The 15,733-nt window shown below is 52.1% G+C and overlaps 1 protein-coding gene across 1 annotated transcript in view; it reads right to left on the reverse strand.

Annotated features, from left to right (window-relative positions):
• Positions 1-15,707, reverse strand: part of MDGA1 (MAM domain containing glycosylphosphatidylinositol anchor 1) — a 97,458-nt gene extending 81,751 nt beyond the window's left edge. Inside the window, exon 1 of the mRNA XM_010848740.1 lies at positions 15,614-15,707. Coding sequence (XP_010847042.1) covers positions 15,614-15,680 — 67 coding nt within the window. The 5' untranslated portion in view covers positions 15,681-15,707. The remainder of the gene's footprint in view (positions 1-15,613) is intronic.
• Between the last annotated feature and the right edge of the window lie 26 nt (positions 15,708-15,733).

Genomic DNA, 15,733 nt, shown 5'->3' on the forward strand with positions numbered 1-15,733 from the left:
AATGGATGGACAGACAGACAGACACACACACACACACTGATCCCTACCAGCAACCACAGCTCTCCATCAATCACTCCTCTCACCCCTCAGCCTGGCTCTACAATTCTGCAAGGGGAGCCCAAAGGAGCCACTGCCTTCACTGGTCCCAGCTCCAATGAATGAGCAGAAAGAGACTAGGGGGTGCAGCCCACCCTCGCCTGGACAGCCCCACAGCCCCTGCTCTCAGCTCCCGAGAAAATGAGGGAGGCAATGAGCCAGACGGTGTCGGTGCTTCCGGCACTTTAGAGCTTCCCTCAGTGCTGAGCTCTCCCAGCACCGCCCAAGGCCACTGTGCCAGTGGGCAACTCCAGGGGCCACAGCTGTACAGAAAGCTGGGGAAAGGCAGGGGCGGAGGGGAGGACTTGCTTCAGCCTCTGAATGCCCCAGAAGGAGGTGGGGAGGCTTGATCTGGGGAAAGTCTCTTGTGTCTCCTGCCTGCTGCCCTTGGCATGTGACGCTATGATACACACATACATACTCCTCTCAGTAACCTAGAGCCCAAACCTGACTTGGGAGATAGAAGTGGGAGAAAAGGCTGCATTCACTGGCAGGGAGAACTTGGAGTGACCTTTCACCTCTGACCACTGGTTTCAGTCTCTAAAAGCTGACCAGTTCAGCTAGGTGATCTCTACATTCATTACCTCTGACTTTCCACGATTTCTCAAGCTGGGCTGCCTGTTTGCTGTGTGATTTGAGAACTTCTCTTGCCCTCTCTCAGCCTCAGGTTTCTTTCCTGACAAACGATGACATATGTTCTAAGTTTCCTCCTGGCTCTGATTCTACAGGGCTGTGATTCTAGATCATCTCTTTGTGTTGTGTGCTTAGCACCTAGAACAGTGTCTGGCACACAGGAGGTGCTCAGTAAACATCTGATTAATTAATTAGTTAATCGCAGGTCCCCACTGGCAGTGAAAGACAGAGGGAAATTCACAACAGGACAAAGGTGTTGTTCTGATCCTGCTCCACAGGCCCCAGGACATCCAGGGAAGCAGGTGAGCCTGGCCCACAGGACGAGGTGTGATGCCTGGAGAGGGGAGTAGGCAGAATGCAATCAGCCTTCTTACCCACACTGAATCCTGCCTGCAGAAAAAAGAGGCAGTCTTCTAGTCTCAGAGATCATTCCTATCTCTTTCTTAGTCTTGAATTCAGCAGATGGGAAGCTAATGGTCATGCCTCTGGTAGCATGCCCAAAGGCCCTATAAGACTCTTGAGTTGCTGCCCAGTGACCCTCCACCCTGCCCTCCCCCGCTATAAGGTCCCCTCAATCCTTTAGGGAGAGTCTGGATTCTATCAGGAAGGTCTTGGGGAAATCGACGTGCTAGAGGTTCTGTTCCCAGGATCCTAGAAAGCAAATGAGCAGCTCACGGAGCTCATGGCCACAGGAGAGTGTTTTCAGACTGCATTTGGAGATGATTCATACAGAAGACAAGTTCTAAGAACAAAGAGTTCAGCAAAGCAGGCTGGATCTGAAAAAGCAAGACTGATGGCTCAGCCAGGAGGCAGTACAGGCTGTAGGTGCCCCCTGCCAACTGTTGTTGTCCAGTCTCTCAGTTGTGTCTGACACTTTGCTACCCCATGCACTGCAGCACACCAGGCTTCCCTGTCCTTCACCATCTCCCAGAGTTTGCTCAAACTCACGTCCATTGAGTCGGTGATGCCATCCAAGCATCTCGTCCTCTGTCACCCATATCCCCTCTTCTCCCGTATTCCCTCCCCTGACCATTGCAGCGCACGACAGCCAGCACCTGCTCCTCTCAGTGTGAGCTTCAGAGCTCACACTGCCAGCGTGTGCATGCGCAGTGGGCCGAGTACCAGGAAATTAACACCCCCTGGGGCAGCCCTCCCAACGACAGATGGAAATTAGTGTGTTCAGGCCCCAGCTCCCACATCCCCACGGTGGGATGACTCTTAAGTGTGTTTTACACAGTGTCCCAGAGGGCCCCAAAGGGACACGGTGGTGACTGGCTTGACAACGCACCTTCCATTGGTTGCTTTATGTCCCTGTCTCTCATCCCCATTCCTCTATCAGAGATTCCTGGGCTCATCTTCCAAATAAACCACCCGCACTTGGCTCCTTGTCTCAAGATCGCTTTTGGGGAACTGAAGCTAAGACTATGAGTCCAAACCAATTATGACCATCATGGTGTCCACTATTAAACCTCTCACATGGCTGTACCTAAGGCTCTCATGTTGCTTAAGACACACACACACGAACACACACCAAATACCCTACCACACTCCCTTACCTCACCTGTCTCTTCCTTGGAAACCTCCTTTCCTGAATCCCAAGGCTTCAAGATTTAACTCATGTGATCAACCAACCTGGATCACTGGAAAAAGGCTTGAAAGATGCTTGGCACTCTCAGGGCAACCTTCTGGAAACAGTGACTGTGTTTCCATCAGCTAACATGAATAATGACTTTAAGATAGAACTTAGGCCATGTGACAGAGATGTGGGGCCTGGTGGAGATTGGTAGCAACCTCCAGCTCATCTACCAAGATGACTGCCTCCTCCACCCACAAGGAGTGGGGCCTCCTAGGGCCTCCCTGACACCTCATTAAAGGACTCTAACATCCAAACAGGAGGCCTGGACTCAGAGCGAGCCCCAGATCCTGTAGTCCCAAGGCAGTGAGGCCCAGGAATGACATGTAGTTTACAGGGATGAGGGGAGCTTTATTAGTGATGTGGGTATGAACTGGGCTTATAAATGCCATGCAGTCATGTCCTGGCTTTTCCTGAGCCTACAGAATAATAGAGAATAAGAAAGACCCAGCTGGAAAGTCCCTGGACATGACTTTTACCTTCAGTCTTGGCACCTAGTTGCTGTGTGACCTTGACCTCACCTCCTCTGGTCTCAGTCTCTTCCTGCACTGAATCTTTGACATTCCAGTGCCTCTGGGTCACTTAAGACCACTAGCTGGCAGCTGAGCTCTTGCCACACCCTCAAGCTCCATCTCCTGGCCTTCTCTGTGTCTACTGTGTGCCCTTATTCCAGGAAGGCAAGTAAAGCCAGGTCTTGCAACAGCAAAGACCTTCAGCTTGCCTTCTTTTTTTTTTTTTTTAATTTTTTAAATTAATTTTATTTTTAAACTTTACATAATTGTATTAGTTTTGCCAAATATCAAAATTAATCCACCACAGGTATACATGTGTTCCCCATGGCTTCTGTCTTTTGCTGGAGATAAACTGGCCTCCCCAAGTGAAAGTCACTCAGTCGTGTCCAACTCTTTGCGGCCCCATGGGCTATACAGTCCGTGGAATTCTCCAGGCCAGAATACTGGAGTGGGTTGCCATTCTCTTCTCCAGGGGATCAAGGGCTCCCCGCATTTTACTGGAACACCAGAGCCAAACCCAGGTAGAGGAAGCCACCAGAATTGAACTCCCTCCTCACCTCTACCCTCCCGATGTCCCTCTCAGAGGTGGGAGAAGTACCTTCATTTAGAGTTTCTTAAGAATTACAGAGGGAAAGTCTCAGAGCCAAGGAGATATTCAAGTTCAGTTCAAAGACCTCAGCTCCTGAATCTTTCATATTTATTTATTTGACTGTGCTAGATCTTTAATTGCAGCATGTGGGATCTACTTCCCTAACCAGGGATCGAAACCAGGCCCCCTGCCTTAGAAGCATGGAATCCCAAGGGACTGGACCACCAAAGGAAGTCACCTGAAACTTTCTGATAAGATGTTATACTACAGCAAGTTGAAAGAAGGTTAGACAATCAGAAGAACTTTCCTACAAAGGACCAGGCATTGAGCAAACAGTGGTGGGGTGGCCCTGGCTCAGGTGGGTGTGGGGCCTACTGAGAGGCAGAAAGATGCGGTAGATCATAGCTTCTAGAAGAGTCCCTCCGTTTCTTGCCCCCTTGAATAAGAAGGGTCCACAGAGCTCTCCTGCAGCTGGGACTGAGAGGACCCACCTGCTAGAGGAGAGAGGTACCAACCAGGGGAAATGAACACCCTCACAGAAGGATAAATGAACAGTGCAGTTGGGGTGAGGAGGAGGAGACAAGCACTAGCAGATGGGCAGCTGGGCCTCATAGGAATGTCGGGTGGGGGGCGCTAGCAAGCCTCCTCCTTGCCCTGGCTTCATCTTCTCTAAGGTTCCTTTTGGGCATCCTCAGAGCAGCAAGAGCCCCCCACCCGCCCACCCACCTGAACTAGGCTGGCAGGGTCCAGGGAGGTGGGGAGAGGAACAGATGTTCACATCCATCTAAATCTGCTCATTTCAAGAAACACCAGCTGATTCCGAGGTGGGGATTTGTGGTAAAGACTGCTCATTACGTACCCAGCTTTCATTCTCCCCTTCTATCTAAATAAACCCTGACATTCTCTTAGGTGAGAATCCATCTAAAAGGCTGTATTTCTCAGCCTCCCTCCCCCTAGAAGGGCCAGTAAGATGTAAGCAGACATCATTGGAAGGGGGCTCCTGGAAAAGCTGACTCAACTTTTCTGACTGGGTAAATGACTCGCCCTTGTAAGTGTTCCTTCCTTCTTCCTGTCTGGAATGTGTCATGACGGCTGAGCCCTAGCAGCCCTTTGGTGACTTTGAGGCAAAGTGCTCTAAGGCAAGGGTTCCCGAACTTTGCTGCACATCAGAATCACCTGGGGATTTTTTTTAAAATGCTGATCCCTGGTTCTCACTCCCAGACATTCTGATTTATTTGATATATGACCTAAACGCTTTTTTTTTTTTTTTTAAACATTTCCAGGTAATTCTAATATGCAGGGGGTTTGAGAAGCACCACTGTAAGGAGATCAGAAGAGCAGGATGAAAGGGACCTGGATCTCTAGTGAGCAAGGAGCCACCAGTACAGCCGTGCATAGCCTACTTCTAGACTTAAGAAAGTCGCTTTAATTTCTTTGAGACTCTGTAGTCAGTTCTTTGGTTCTGGCAACAAAATGTGACTCCTTTTTTTTTTTTTGGCCTCACAGCACAGCATGTGGGATCTTAGTTCTCCAACCAGGTATCAAACCCGCTCCTCCTGTACTGGAAGGCAGAGTCTTAACCACTGGACCGCCAGGGAAGTCTTTAGAATGTGATTCCTAACTGGTATAGGACAAGAGAAGACTCTTGAGAGTCCCTTGGACTGCAAGAAGATCAAACTAGTCAATCCTAAAAGAAATCAATCCTGAATATTCATTGGAAAGACTGCTGCTGAAACTGAAGCTCCAATACTTTGGCCACTGAATGAGAAGAGCTGACTCATTGGAAAAGACCCTGATGCTGGGAAAGATTGAGGGCAGGAGGAGACGGAGATGACAGAGAATGAAATGGCTGGATGGCATCACCGACTCAATGGACATGAGTTTGAGCAAGCTCTGGGAGCTGGTATGCTGCAGTCCACGGGGCTGCAAAGAGTCAGACACAAATGAGTGACTCAACAACAACAACAATAGGACAGAGGGTCCTCATCAGCACCCCATCACCCACAGTACAATCTGGGGAACAAAACAATGGTCAGTTCTTGCCCTCAGGAAGGTCACACTCAGGCAAGCATGAGACTTGGCATTGGGCAGCCTTGAGTTCAAATCCTGACTCCACTACCTGCTAACTGCTGGGCCTTGGGCAAGTCCCTTGAGCTAAGCCTCAGCTTTTCCAACTGTAAGGTGAGGACGCTGGGAAAGACTCCATTCTCCTGCTGCACTGTGAGCTCCTGAGGGCAGGTGTCCTTCACTCCTGCAGCCACAGCGCCGACCGCCCCTCCAGATACTCAGCAGATACTCATTCAATATCCGCTTGCTTTACATTGAACTGCTGCAATGTGGTCCAGCTCTGAAATTTTCATTTTCTCTAAAATGAGAAGACAATGAACAAAAAGACCACATTTCCAAAAGGTAACATAATTTGCCTATTGAAAATCACTGAAAATGACATTCCTGGAGCAGTTTCTTAGGGTCTCTCTAGGTTGGAGACTGGAAAATCCCTGGTCAGAGAAGGGCAAGAGAGTCCAGTCTCCTAGGCTCCTGACCTGGATGCTCCAGTTAGAACCACAAAACTAGAAAGTCCCGTGGTTCATCATTTAAAAAATAGTGAGTTTTTTTTTTTTTTTTTTAAGACCTGAGTGTCCAGATGATCATGGTAAAAACAAAGCTTGGACGGTGACCTGGAAAACGCAGAGATGCCCTCAGAAAACTCAAGGGAGAAGGCATCTGCTTGGGCCTGACGCATTCAGATGCGCTGTCCACACCAGCTGTGCCCAGAAATCAACTGGAAGGCTCTTCTGACCACAGCTGCCTTGATGCCACCTGTGGAGTTTCTGATTCAGGTCTGGGGGCGGAGCCAGGCATCTGTTGTTGAAAAAGCTCTCCAGGTGGTTCTGACAGGCTGCCCGGGCTGAGAACCACTTCTCTGCACAGCTTCCAACCCTCCAGATCATCAAAGTCAATCTCGTCTGAGTGTCTGGGACTGGAAAGGAACCAAGAAGAGCCTGGGGTGGAATCTCCAAGGCCAGCCCAGCAGCAACTCCAGGCCCACACATGTCACCCTTTCCCCCACAGAGGTCACCTCCCCCTTCCACTGCAGCTCCAGCTTCTCATGGGCAGAAGGCCCAGCCTGGCGAGGGAAACTGGGGTTCCAGACCTCCCTGGGCTGTGGCCTGCAACTCCTGCTTCCATACGCCGCCCACACCCGGGGCTCCCTACCATCTGCCCACCAGCCCTCTGCTCTCGTGAAACAGAGTCCTCATAGTGCGCCTCAGAGTTTACAAAGTGCTATCCCTCTCGGCTCCTCTGCAATCCCAAGAGGTGGGTGTGCCTGAACCAGCCTTCCAGATAAGGAAGCTGAGCTCAGAAAGGCAAGACGCCTGGGTCAGGGGCCCTCAGTGAGCTGCCCCCTGACCTGCCGACCCAAGTCGTCCCACCTGAGTCCACTCCTCTCTCCTGCCTACTCGTGCTGCTCAAACAGCAACCCGTGAGCCAGCCGCACCGGCATTCCCCAGGAGTTTGTTGGAAATGCATTATCTCTGCTCAGCCTCGGACCCGCCGAATCAGAAATCCCCGGGGGGCTCCCACTGGCCCTCGAACACCCCACTCTATGCTTCAGCCGCCTCCCCACCAACTTCCCAGTCCCCAGATGGCCCTTACTCCAGCTCCTCTCCCATCTCAAATGGCCGTTTCTCCCCTGGACTCCATCCCTTCCCTGGCTTTCTGATTCCCGTCCTCTCTCGAGTCTCCTCCTACCTCCCTGGGGCCACCTGGTCTGTCTCCACCTTCTCCTCCCCGGCCCTCCAGGGCACTGGTCTTAGCCCAGTCTCCTCTCTCAGTCTATCCTGTCTTCGTTGGCCATTTTTTAGAAAATGTTTACTGGAGTGTAGTTGCTTTACAGTGTTGTGTTAGTTTCTGCTGGACGCTTCCTTGGCAATTTCCTCCCACCTCGTGGTCTCAGCCCACATTGTTGTGTGGACATAAATCCAGATATGCGAGTCCATCTCTCAGAACAGATGTCTCCCTCCTGAGCGAGCACCCCCCACCACGTCCACCTGCTCCATCAACATCTCTCCCAGACATCCCAGTGCCAGAATCGCATGAAGTTCAAAACTGTACCGACACCGTCATTCAAATAAAGCTGTTCCCTGAGGGGACGTCCCTGGAAATCCAGTGGTTAAGACCACCTTCCACTGCAGGGGGTACGGGTTCCATCCCTGGTAAGGAAGCTAAGATCCCACATGCCTCGGGGCCAAAACACCAAAACATAAAACAGAAGCAATATTGTAACAAATTCAATGAAGACTTAAAAAAAAAAAAAAAGAAACTATTCACAGAGGACTTGCTAAGTGCCCAGCACAGTTGGGGCTTCCCAGGTATGGCTCATCACATGCTTATCACAAACCCATCTGACAAGCAGTAAAGCCACAGCTTTGAAAGCAGATGTAATTTCTCAGACTCCTGCAGCTGGTTCAAACCCGGATTCCTTACCAGAAGTCCCGTTGTTGAACTACTTTACTCCACTGCGCCAAACCTGTCTGACTTCCTGTGGTCTTTGTTCTATCTCATTGCCATTGTGTACCAAGCTTCCCAACTCCAAACAGCTCCTATCCCTTGTCCGAGCTCTGAAACACTGTCAGGACCTAGTGATGGGCAATCTCACTTCTCGCCTTTTGTAACAGTCTCTACCGGATCCGTCCCCCACCCCCATCCCCAACCCCCTACAGTCTAGTCTCTACATGGTGGCCAGAGAGATTCTATTAAAAAGGTGTCAATTCATGTCCCTCCTCTGTTCAAAATCCTCCCAGGGCTCCCACTTCTCTCAGAATAAAACCCAAAGACCTTCTATAGCCTGCATGGCTGCAAACAGTCTGGCCCCATTAACTCTCTAATCCCACCTGCTACTCCCCATGGCTCACTCCACTGCAGCCACACTGGACTCCCCATTGTCACTAAACAGTCCAGGCATGTTTCTACCCCAGGGCCTTTGCACTGGCTATTCTCCTGCCTGGATCACACTTCCTACAGATGTCTGTGGGACTTCCTCCTTCGGGCATTTTCAGGTCTCTGCTCAGGGAGGGGAGACCCACTCCGGGAGCACCCCTACTCCTAATTAATGTATATGAACTTGAACTTGGCTGCTTTGCCCTTTTGTGTAGAATTCATCACCAGAGAATGCATTATATACTTATTCACTGACTTCTTTACTGCCTGTCTCCCTTCAACTTGAACTTCAACTCTAGGACAACAAGAGCGTGTTTCTTTCACCAAATTCACAGGTGCTCCACAAAGAGCCAAACTCAAATGTGTGTCAACTGACAGCAGTTCTTATACTGACTCCTTCCTGTCCATTCTCACAGCCCCAACCCTGGATCAAGCTCTCATTACAACCTCGCCAGACAACTGCCACATCTCCTGACCAGTCTTCCTCCTCTTAACCTTAGCCTCCTCAAAACACACAGCTGCAGGGCTACCCAGCCTAATATGAGCTCCCTGGTCATATTACCCCATTCACCTGCTCAAGACCCTCCCGATACTATCTCCCAAACCCAAGAGTCCAGCCTACTGCCTCTAGGCACAGGTCTTATAATCAGCAAATCTGGGTTCAAGCCCAGCTCTGCCACTTGGACAAGTAAACCCACCCTTCTGATCCCTCAGTTTACTCTTTGATAAAATGGGCTGATGAATTACTCTCTCTTAAGGGATTGTAATAAGGATTAAAGCAGACAATACATATTCCTGATCTCATCCTGGGAAGTTAATGTTAGCAATTTTTATTACTTTTCCTTTACTGCTCCAACTCTCACTGCCCTGACTCCCTTTCAACTTACGTTCCAGCCCAAATGAATGACTCACTACTCCCCTCCGCCCCCAACACATACACATCCTCCTTGCCTCTGCCATAATAAGCTGTCCGCCTGGGATGCCCTTCTGGCTCCTTACTTCTATTTGTCAAAGCCAGCTCAAATGCCCCCTCCTCTAAAAGGCTTTGGAAGTAATTTCCTCCCCCTTGGAATTCCCACAGCCCTTTATCTGCCCTTGCCACATGGCATTTATCAAGATCTTCCAGGAACCACCATCTTGTATGTGATTCATCTCTCCTTCTCTTTGAGGGCAGAGCCTGCATCTTATTTATCTCAGTAGCCCTGTCGATGCTCAGAACAGGGCCTTAATCAGGGAGGTACTCAGTAATTTAATGGATAGTGAGAGGCACACCGGGCATTCCAGGTGGCACTAGTGGTTAAGAATCCACCTGCTGATGGATGAGAGAGAGATAGAGATGCAGGTTCGATCCCTGGGTGGGGAAGATCCCCTGGAGGAGGGCATGGCAACCCACTCCAGTGTTCTTACTCGGAAACCCCATGGACAGAGAACCCTGGCAGGCTACAGTCCACAGGGTCACAAAGAGTTGGACACGACTGAGCGACTGAGCACACAGGAGATGGACACCATGTTTTCCTACTTCCAAATCAGAAGGCCCACTGGGATTGAGTCTCCAAGCCACTTCCTACCAGCTGTATGACCTTGAGCAAATCCTTACATTCCTACAACCTTGGTTCCCTCATCTACTAAATGGGGACCATAGGACCCACTGTTCTGACCTCTCAGAATGTTATGGAACCAAAGCAGGCAGAGGTGTGAAAATGCTTGTTAATGCACGTGGCACTTACACACCTATAAGATGTTGTTGTTATAACCAACAATTCTCCCTAAAATATTCATTCCTAGGACTTCCCTGGTAGTCTAGTGGTTAAGAATCTGCCTTGCAATGCAGGGGACACAGGTTCCATCCCTGTCCAGGAAACTAAGATCCCACATGCCGTGAAGCAACTAAGCTCAAACGCTGCAACTACTGAGCACACGCACCACAACAGAAGATCCCACGTGCCACGACGAAGACCTGATGAGGCTAAATGGAAAAAAAGTGCAGTCCTCTTTGCACAAGAAGATGCCCGAAAGAATCATCATCGAATGCAGTGCAAGATGTCAAGTGAATTTTACTTTCTTCCTTATACTTTTATGTTTTCTCTGATTGTTTTTGCAGAAAACACGTGTTACTCATAGGCATGGGGAAAGGGAGATTGCATTAAGAAAAAAAGGTTCACTCCTTTGAGTTAGGCATTGCTCTTGCCTTCCGTATCAGCATCTAAATGTAACAGGGGCCCTTTAACACCCAGTACCAGTGCCCAGCAGGGTCTTCTGACTGTGGGGAGGAAGATGCAGAAGAGGGGCCATACTCAGGTTCTCAAAGAGGCAGTTCTGCCACAGTATAAGCCCCTGCTCTGCACACAGCCCCAAGGGTCAGGAACCAAGCCAGCCAAGCCCCACCAGGAAGCTCTCCTCCAACCCAGGGTGTCGGAAGTGTGGCTCTGACCAAAGGCAAATGCCCTGGATGCTAGGGTGGGAACACCGGAGCTAGTGGGGGCAGTCTGGAGCTTCAGAAGGCCCTACGGAGCCCCCATGGGCCAGAGGCTAAGTAATTAGAATAACTCTCATCCTACTGGGAGGCTTGAGGCCAAGGGAGCCCAGGAAAGGCAAGAAGCAATGTGATGGCCAAGCCCTCCCCCTGCTGGCCACATCTGGAGCGGCAGTGCCAGTGGCACAGGGCAGGGTCCCTGGGCCCCTGGGCCCTTGTCAGGCCCCAGAGTCCAGAGGCAGGCCAGAGTCGGGGAGGGCTCATCCAGGAATGAGAGACCCAAGGTCCCATCTCCCAGTTTCCATGTTTTTGCCTGATGGGGCATTCCTGGCCCAACCTCCGTGAACCCAGCCACCAGGAGATAACAGGTAAGAGTAGGGGAGAGGAAGATGGAAGGGAGCAGGGTCGGGGAGGATATGGGGGAGAGGAGGGCCTCACACTCCTGGCTGTCTCACTCCTCCCAGTCCTGCCCGTGCCTCCTGGGCAGCTGGGGAGAAGCAGTGGCCGCTACCACTGCCCGGATTTCCACTCCCGCCCCCAGGTATTGATTTCCTGCATCATTCATTTGCCGGCCTTGGCGGCTGTGATTAGCTCCCTCCATTCTCCCTGTGGAGCCCCCCGCCCCGTCCCTCCATGTTTCAGCAAAGCAGAGCTAATACCAGGCTCTAAATGAGGCTTTGCCACCCTGGCCCCAGCAGCTCACAGTCAGGTCTGGCCAATTACAAGGAGGCCCTCAGCATGTCCGCAGCCAGCCCCTCGAAGAGGTGCTTTCCCAGCTAATAAACAAACTCCTCCTCTCTAACCACCCCCATTTCCCAGAGCCCCCTTCCAGGCAGGAAGCACAGATTTGCAGCCTGCAGCATAGGGTGGGACGTCGTGTGGATCTTGACCTGAAGGGGGGACTCTCCTGCCTGAAATGAGGCCTAGGAGCCCTCAGACCAGTTGAGGGGCCAACTTAAACTTGGAGGGTGGGAGGTGGGGGTGCAGATAATGCTGACGAAGCAAACAAAACAGCCTGGATTTGTGAACACAAGGTCCTCTTTCTCCCTCATGTAGTTTCCACAATTGAGAAGGAAGAAGGGACAAGAGGCAGGGACCTTCTCAAGGATACTTAGAAAACCCCAAGCCTTCCGCTTGCCCTGGGAGGCCAGAGTTTTCATATGCTATGACTTCCTTCGCCAGCGGGCAGGCAGTTTCAAGGCATGGGGTAGAAATGTCAGTGAAAACTCGCACGGGTGCCCACACCCAGATCAACACCCAGAAGATGGCACTGGGAGACACACCTCCTCAAATTCCCTTTCCACACCCCTGAGAGGAGGGGAAAAACCTGACTTGGTGATAATTCTGTAAGCTATGTTGCTCTTGTCAAATTATTCAACATCTGTCTTCATGTTCCCACAAAAATTAGCATAGGATAGTAGTTTCTGATGACACCTTTAGTGAAATATTTTGACTTCCACCAGTAAGTTGCAAACAACCTGTCTTAAGGATAATGTCAATTCCCACTCCTGCATATTAAATAATCCAGGGGTTTGTTGTGTTTTTGAAAGGGAGAGGAGTCCCACTGACCTGCTGCTGGCTAGAAGTCCAGCAGCTATGGGAGGAAGAGAGGAAGCCAGAGTGGATGAGAGGGTGTTCTCTGATGCTAACCACACACAGGACACTTCTCCCCCATCACCTGGCTACTGTCTTTGCCCCAGAACAAGGTCTCTGTGGCCAGCCCACCTCCCCCTGGCATGCCAGAAAGCAGATTACAAGATACACCCCGGAGCACAACAAACTGGCCCAGGAGATTGGGAGGCGGGAGGGAAGAGGAGACCAGCTCCAAATGCACCATCTGCTCCAGTACTCAGCTGCCGTAGCATCTGTGCTCCCAAGAGCAAAGCCACCTGACCAGACTGAGAGCACCTCCCCAACCCTATTGTGGACAGTGGACCTCAGAGCCAACAAGTGGACACTCTGAGGGAAGCTGGGCATAGAGCTCCAGGCACCTTCTTCCTACCAGCCTCAGCACAGAGCCACAGCCCAGGCAAGATACTGATGGCTTTACCTTCCATGTCCTGTTCTTCCTCCCTCTTCTCAGTTCAGCTTCCATGTTAATCTGCCACTCCCTTAGCCACACAGGCTGTGAAGATGCAGGGACTCCCTTGTCCAGGCACACTTTTATCTTTTGTGCCTTGAGTAAAAGCTTCTGCCTCCCCGCTCACTGCCATGGCAGCTAAGGTGCCCTCTGGCTGCCAGCCTAGGACTCCATGACTCACCCTAAGCAGAGACTCTCAAAGAGCCCCCACTACCCTGCTAAAAACCATCCTGGACAGACTTCTAGGGGAGAAAGAATTTCAAGAAGCATTTCCTCAACTTCCTCCCAACAATGGCCCTTCATTCACACAACAAATATTTGCCCGTGCCAGGCACAACGCTGGGTGCCTACATACAGTGATGGATGGGCATGAGTGACCATCTCTCACCCCCACACTCTTACTCTTTTCTCACCTCCTTTGGAGTTGGGGGCGGGGCGCAGAAGAACTAGCTCTCCATACTGTTTCTTAACCCAGACCCAGTGATAGAGTAGTTGTCCCTTCTGCTAGAGCTGGCCAAATTTCCAGCATCATAGCCTCTTGCCATCCTTCTCCTCACACTAGATCTTCCATTCTCTCCATCCACCCCGATTAAGGCTTTCCACCCTGCAATTCCCCAGAGGCTCCAGACTTCCTTGGAGGTAAACTTTCAAAGGGCAAGTGGAAAGAATGTCACCCAAGAGCTCCAGGTTTGCCCCAGTGCACCAAGCCCACCTTGATTTGCTCTGAGAGCAGCTAGAACCCAGGCACACGAGGGAGTGGAGAAAATACAGTGAAAGGGGGACTTATAAGGCAATGGCTAAATCCTGGCCCCAGAGTCCTATGAGTGAGGGTCCACAGAGACCACTGCCCCACCCCTTGCCCTCATGGCTGGGGTTTCCAGGCTAGGCTCACGAGAGCCTCTTCAAGATGGGTCTCATGCAGCCCTGGAGAAGGGTGAAGAAGCTAGAGGGGATGGAGGAGACGGACGGCCAGGAGATGAGCCTGCCAGATCTGCCCAAGGGCACGGAGAGGGAAGAGCAGCGCAGAGAACAGCAGCAGAGGCGGAGGGCTCCCCATCACTCTCCAGAGCCCCTGGGCGTGGTGAGAAGGCAGAGGCCTTGGCTGGTGCCTCCTGAGGTCACCTCTTAAGGAGGCAGTGAAGCTGTAGAGAAATCTCGAGGAGAAAAAAAGAAACAGGACCCGCTCAGTACACCCGGATATCTTCCCCTGCCCCGGGGAGGCCGAGGCCTCTGGAACCCGCTCAGTGGCCTCCTCTCCACAGCCCAGCCTTTCTCAGTCCCTGCTGCATTCTTCTCTCTTCTTCCCCTTTCTGGCCTATGTAAAGGGCCAGGCAGTAAGAAACACACAAACTAATTAAGAAGAAGAGTTTGGCCAGATGCCTGAGCCAGCCTCCCTGGGGAATTAAACCCAAGCTAGCTAGCTGTGTAGGGCCAGGAAGATGTCACCTCACAGATACCCGCCCCACCCCCCAGGATACCCCTCCTTCTTGCCAGGCATCCCAAGAAAGAGCCATTTAGCATCTGCACTTGAGGATGGCAACTGAGGGGACAATACCTCAGCTACCACCCCCTCCCCAGAACAGCTCAAACCCTCTCCTGATCCACCCTAAAGAAAGAGAATCATCCCCACCCCAGCTACACCGCATTAAAAAACTGACCCACACAGACCACCCTGCAGTCAGGAGAAGGCACGGTAAGGCCACCGGGCCCCAAAGACTTTTTGTGCTGCGGGTCAGGGCATTACCGGCTGTTAGAACTCAGACGGAGGGTTCCTGAGAGGGATGAGCCCTTGGGACACTGAATGGATGATGCCGGCTCGCAGGATCTTTCCCCCGGAAAACCCATGAGAGAGAAGGGAGAAGCGGGTAACCAGAGTTCCCTTGGAGTCTGAGAGCCGGGCGTGCGGACGCGGGAGCAAAGCTGCGTGGGCAGGAGGCAGAGTTTGGACACGTCACCTGACGGGCGCGTGCAGTGTTTGCTTTCCCGGGGACCGTGGCTGAATGTCTGTGTGCGCGCAGGGAAAAGGAAGGTGGAGCTGGGGTTTTGTAGCTGAGAACCGGGGACGGGAAGAACTAACCGGCTCAGAAGAGGTCCGAGAAGGGATCTTGGCATCTTGGGAGCCGAATCTAGGGGATGCCTGCATCCGCTTGGGCTGTCAAGAAGCGAAGCCCAGCGAGAGAGCTGGGAAGGCGAGCCCGCCGCCGGGCCGCGGAGCTGGCAACCAGGCTCGCCCGCAAGCCGCGCGCAACTCCAGATCGTGCAGCGCTTGGCTTCCACTCCAGAGGCCGAGTTAGGGTGGGACAAGATTTCGGTGCAAGTCGCTTTCTCAGTCCCCAGTGTGCGGTCTGTCAGGGTCTCCGAGGCCAACTGGATGCTCTTAAGGCTTCCGATTCATTCCCGCCCCAGGCAGGGTTTGGAAAAGTGGATACTACCTCCCCCTGGCATCCCCGGCTTAACGCCAGACCCTACGACCTGCCTCCGTGAGCTGAAGCAGCTAGCTCGATTTCCTCGCGCTCTGGAAAAGGGCGGGGACCCGGGCATCCACTCCAGAGTCCGAGCCGGGGTACCCACCAAACCCGCGCAGCGCGCACTTTGCGCCTCTTGCAAAGTTTCCGCGCGGGGCTGAACCGGCTTTCAGCCGGACGCGGGCTCTTACCGTAGACTCCTTGTCCCCGGCAGTGGAAGGGGATCAGCGCCAGAAGTAGAAGGCAGGTCACCTCCATCTTCACGGCCCGTGCTTCATCCCCGCGAGGCGGCGGAGCCCGAGAGGCAGTGG

The sequence above is a fragment of the Bison bison genome, unplaced genomic scaffold (assembly GCF_000754665.1).
Source record: "Bison bison bison isolate TAMUID 2011002044 unplaced genomic scaffold, Bison_UMD1.0 scf7180017864270, whole genome shotgun sequence".
Taxonomy (NCBI): domain Eukaryota; kingdom Metazoa; phylum Chordata; class Mammalia; order Artiodactyla; family Bovidae; genus Bison; species Bison bison.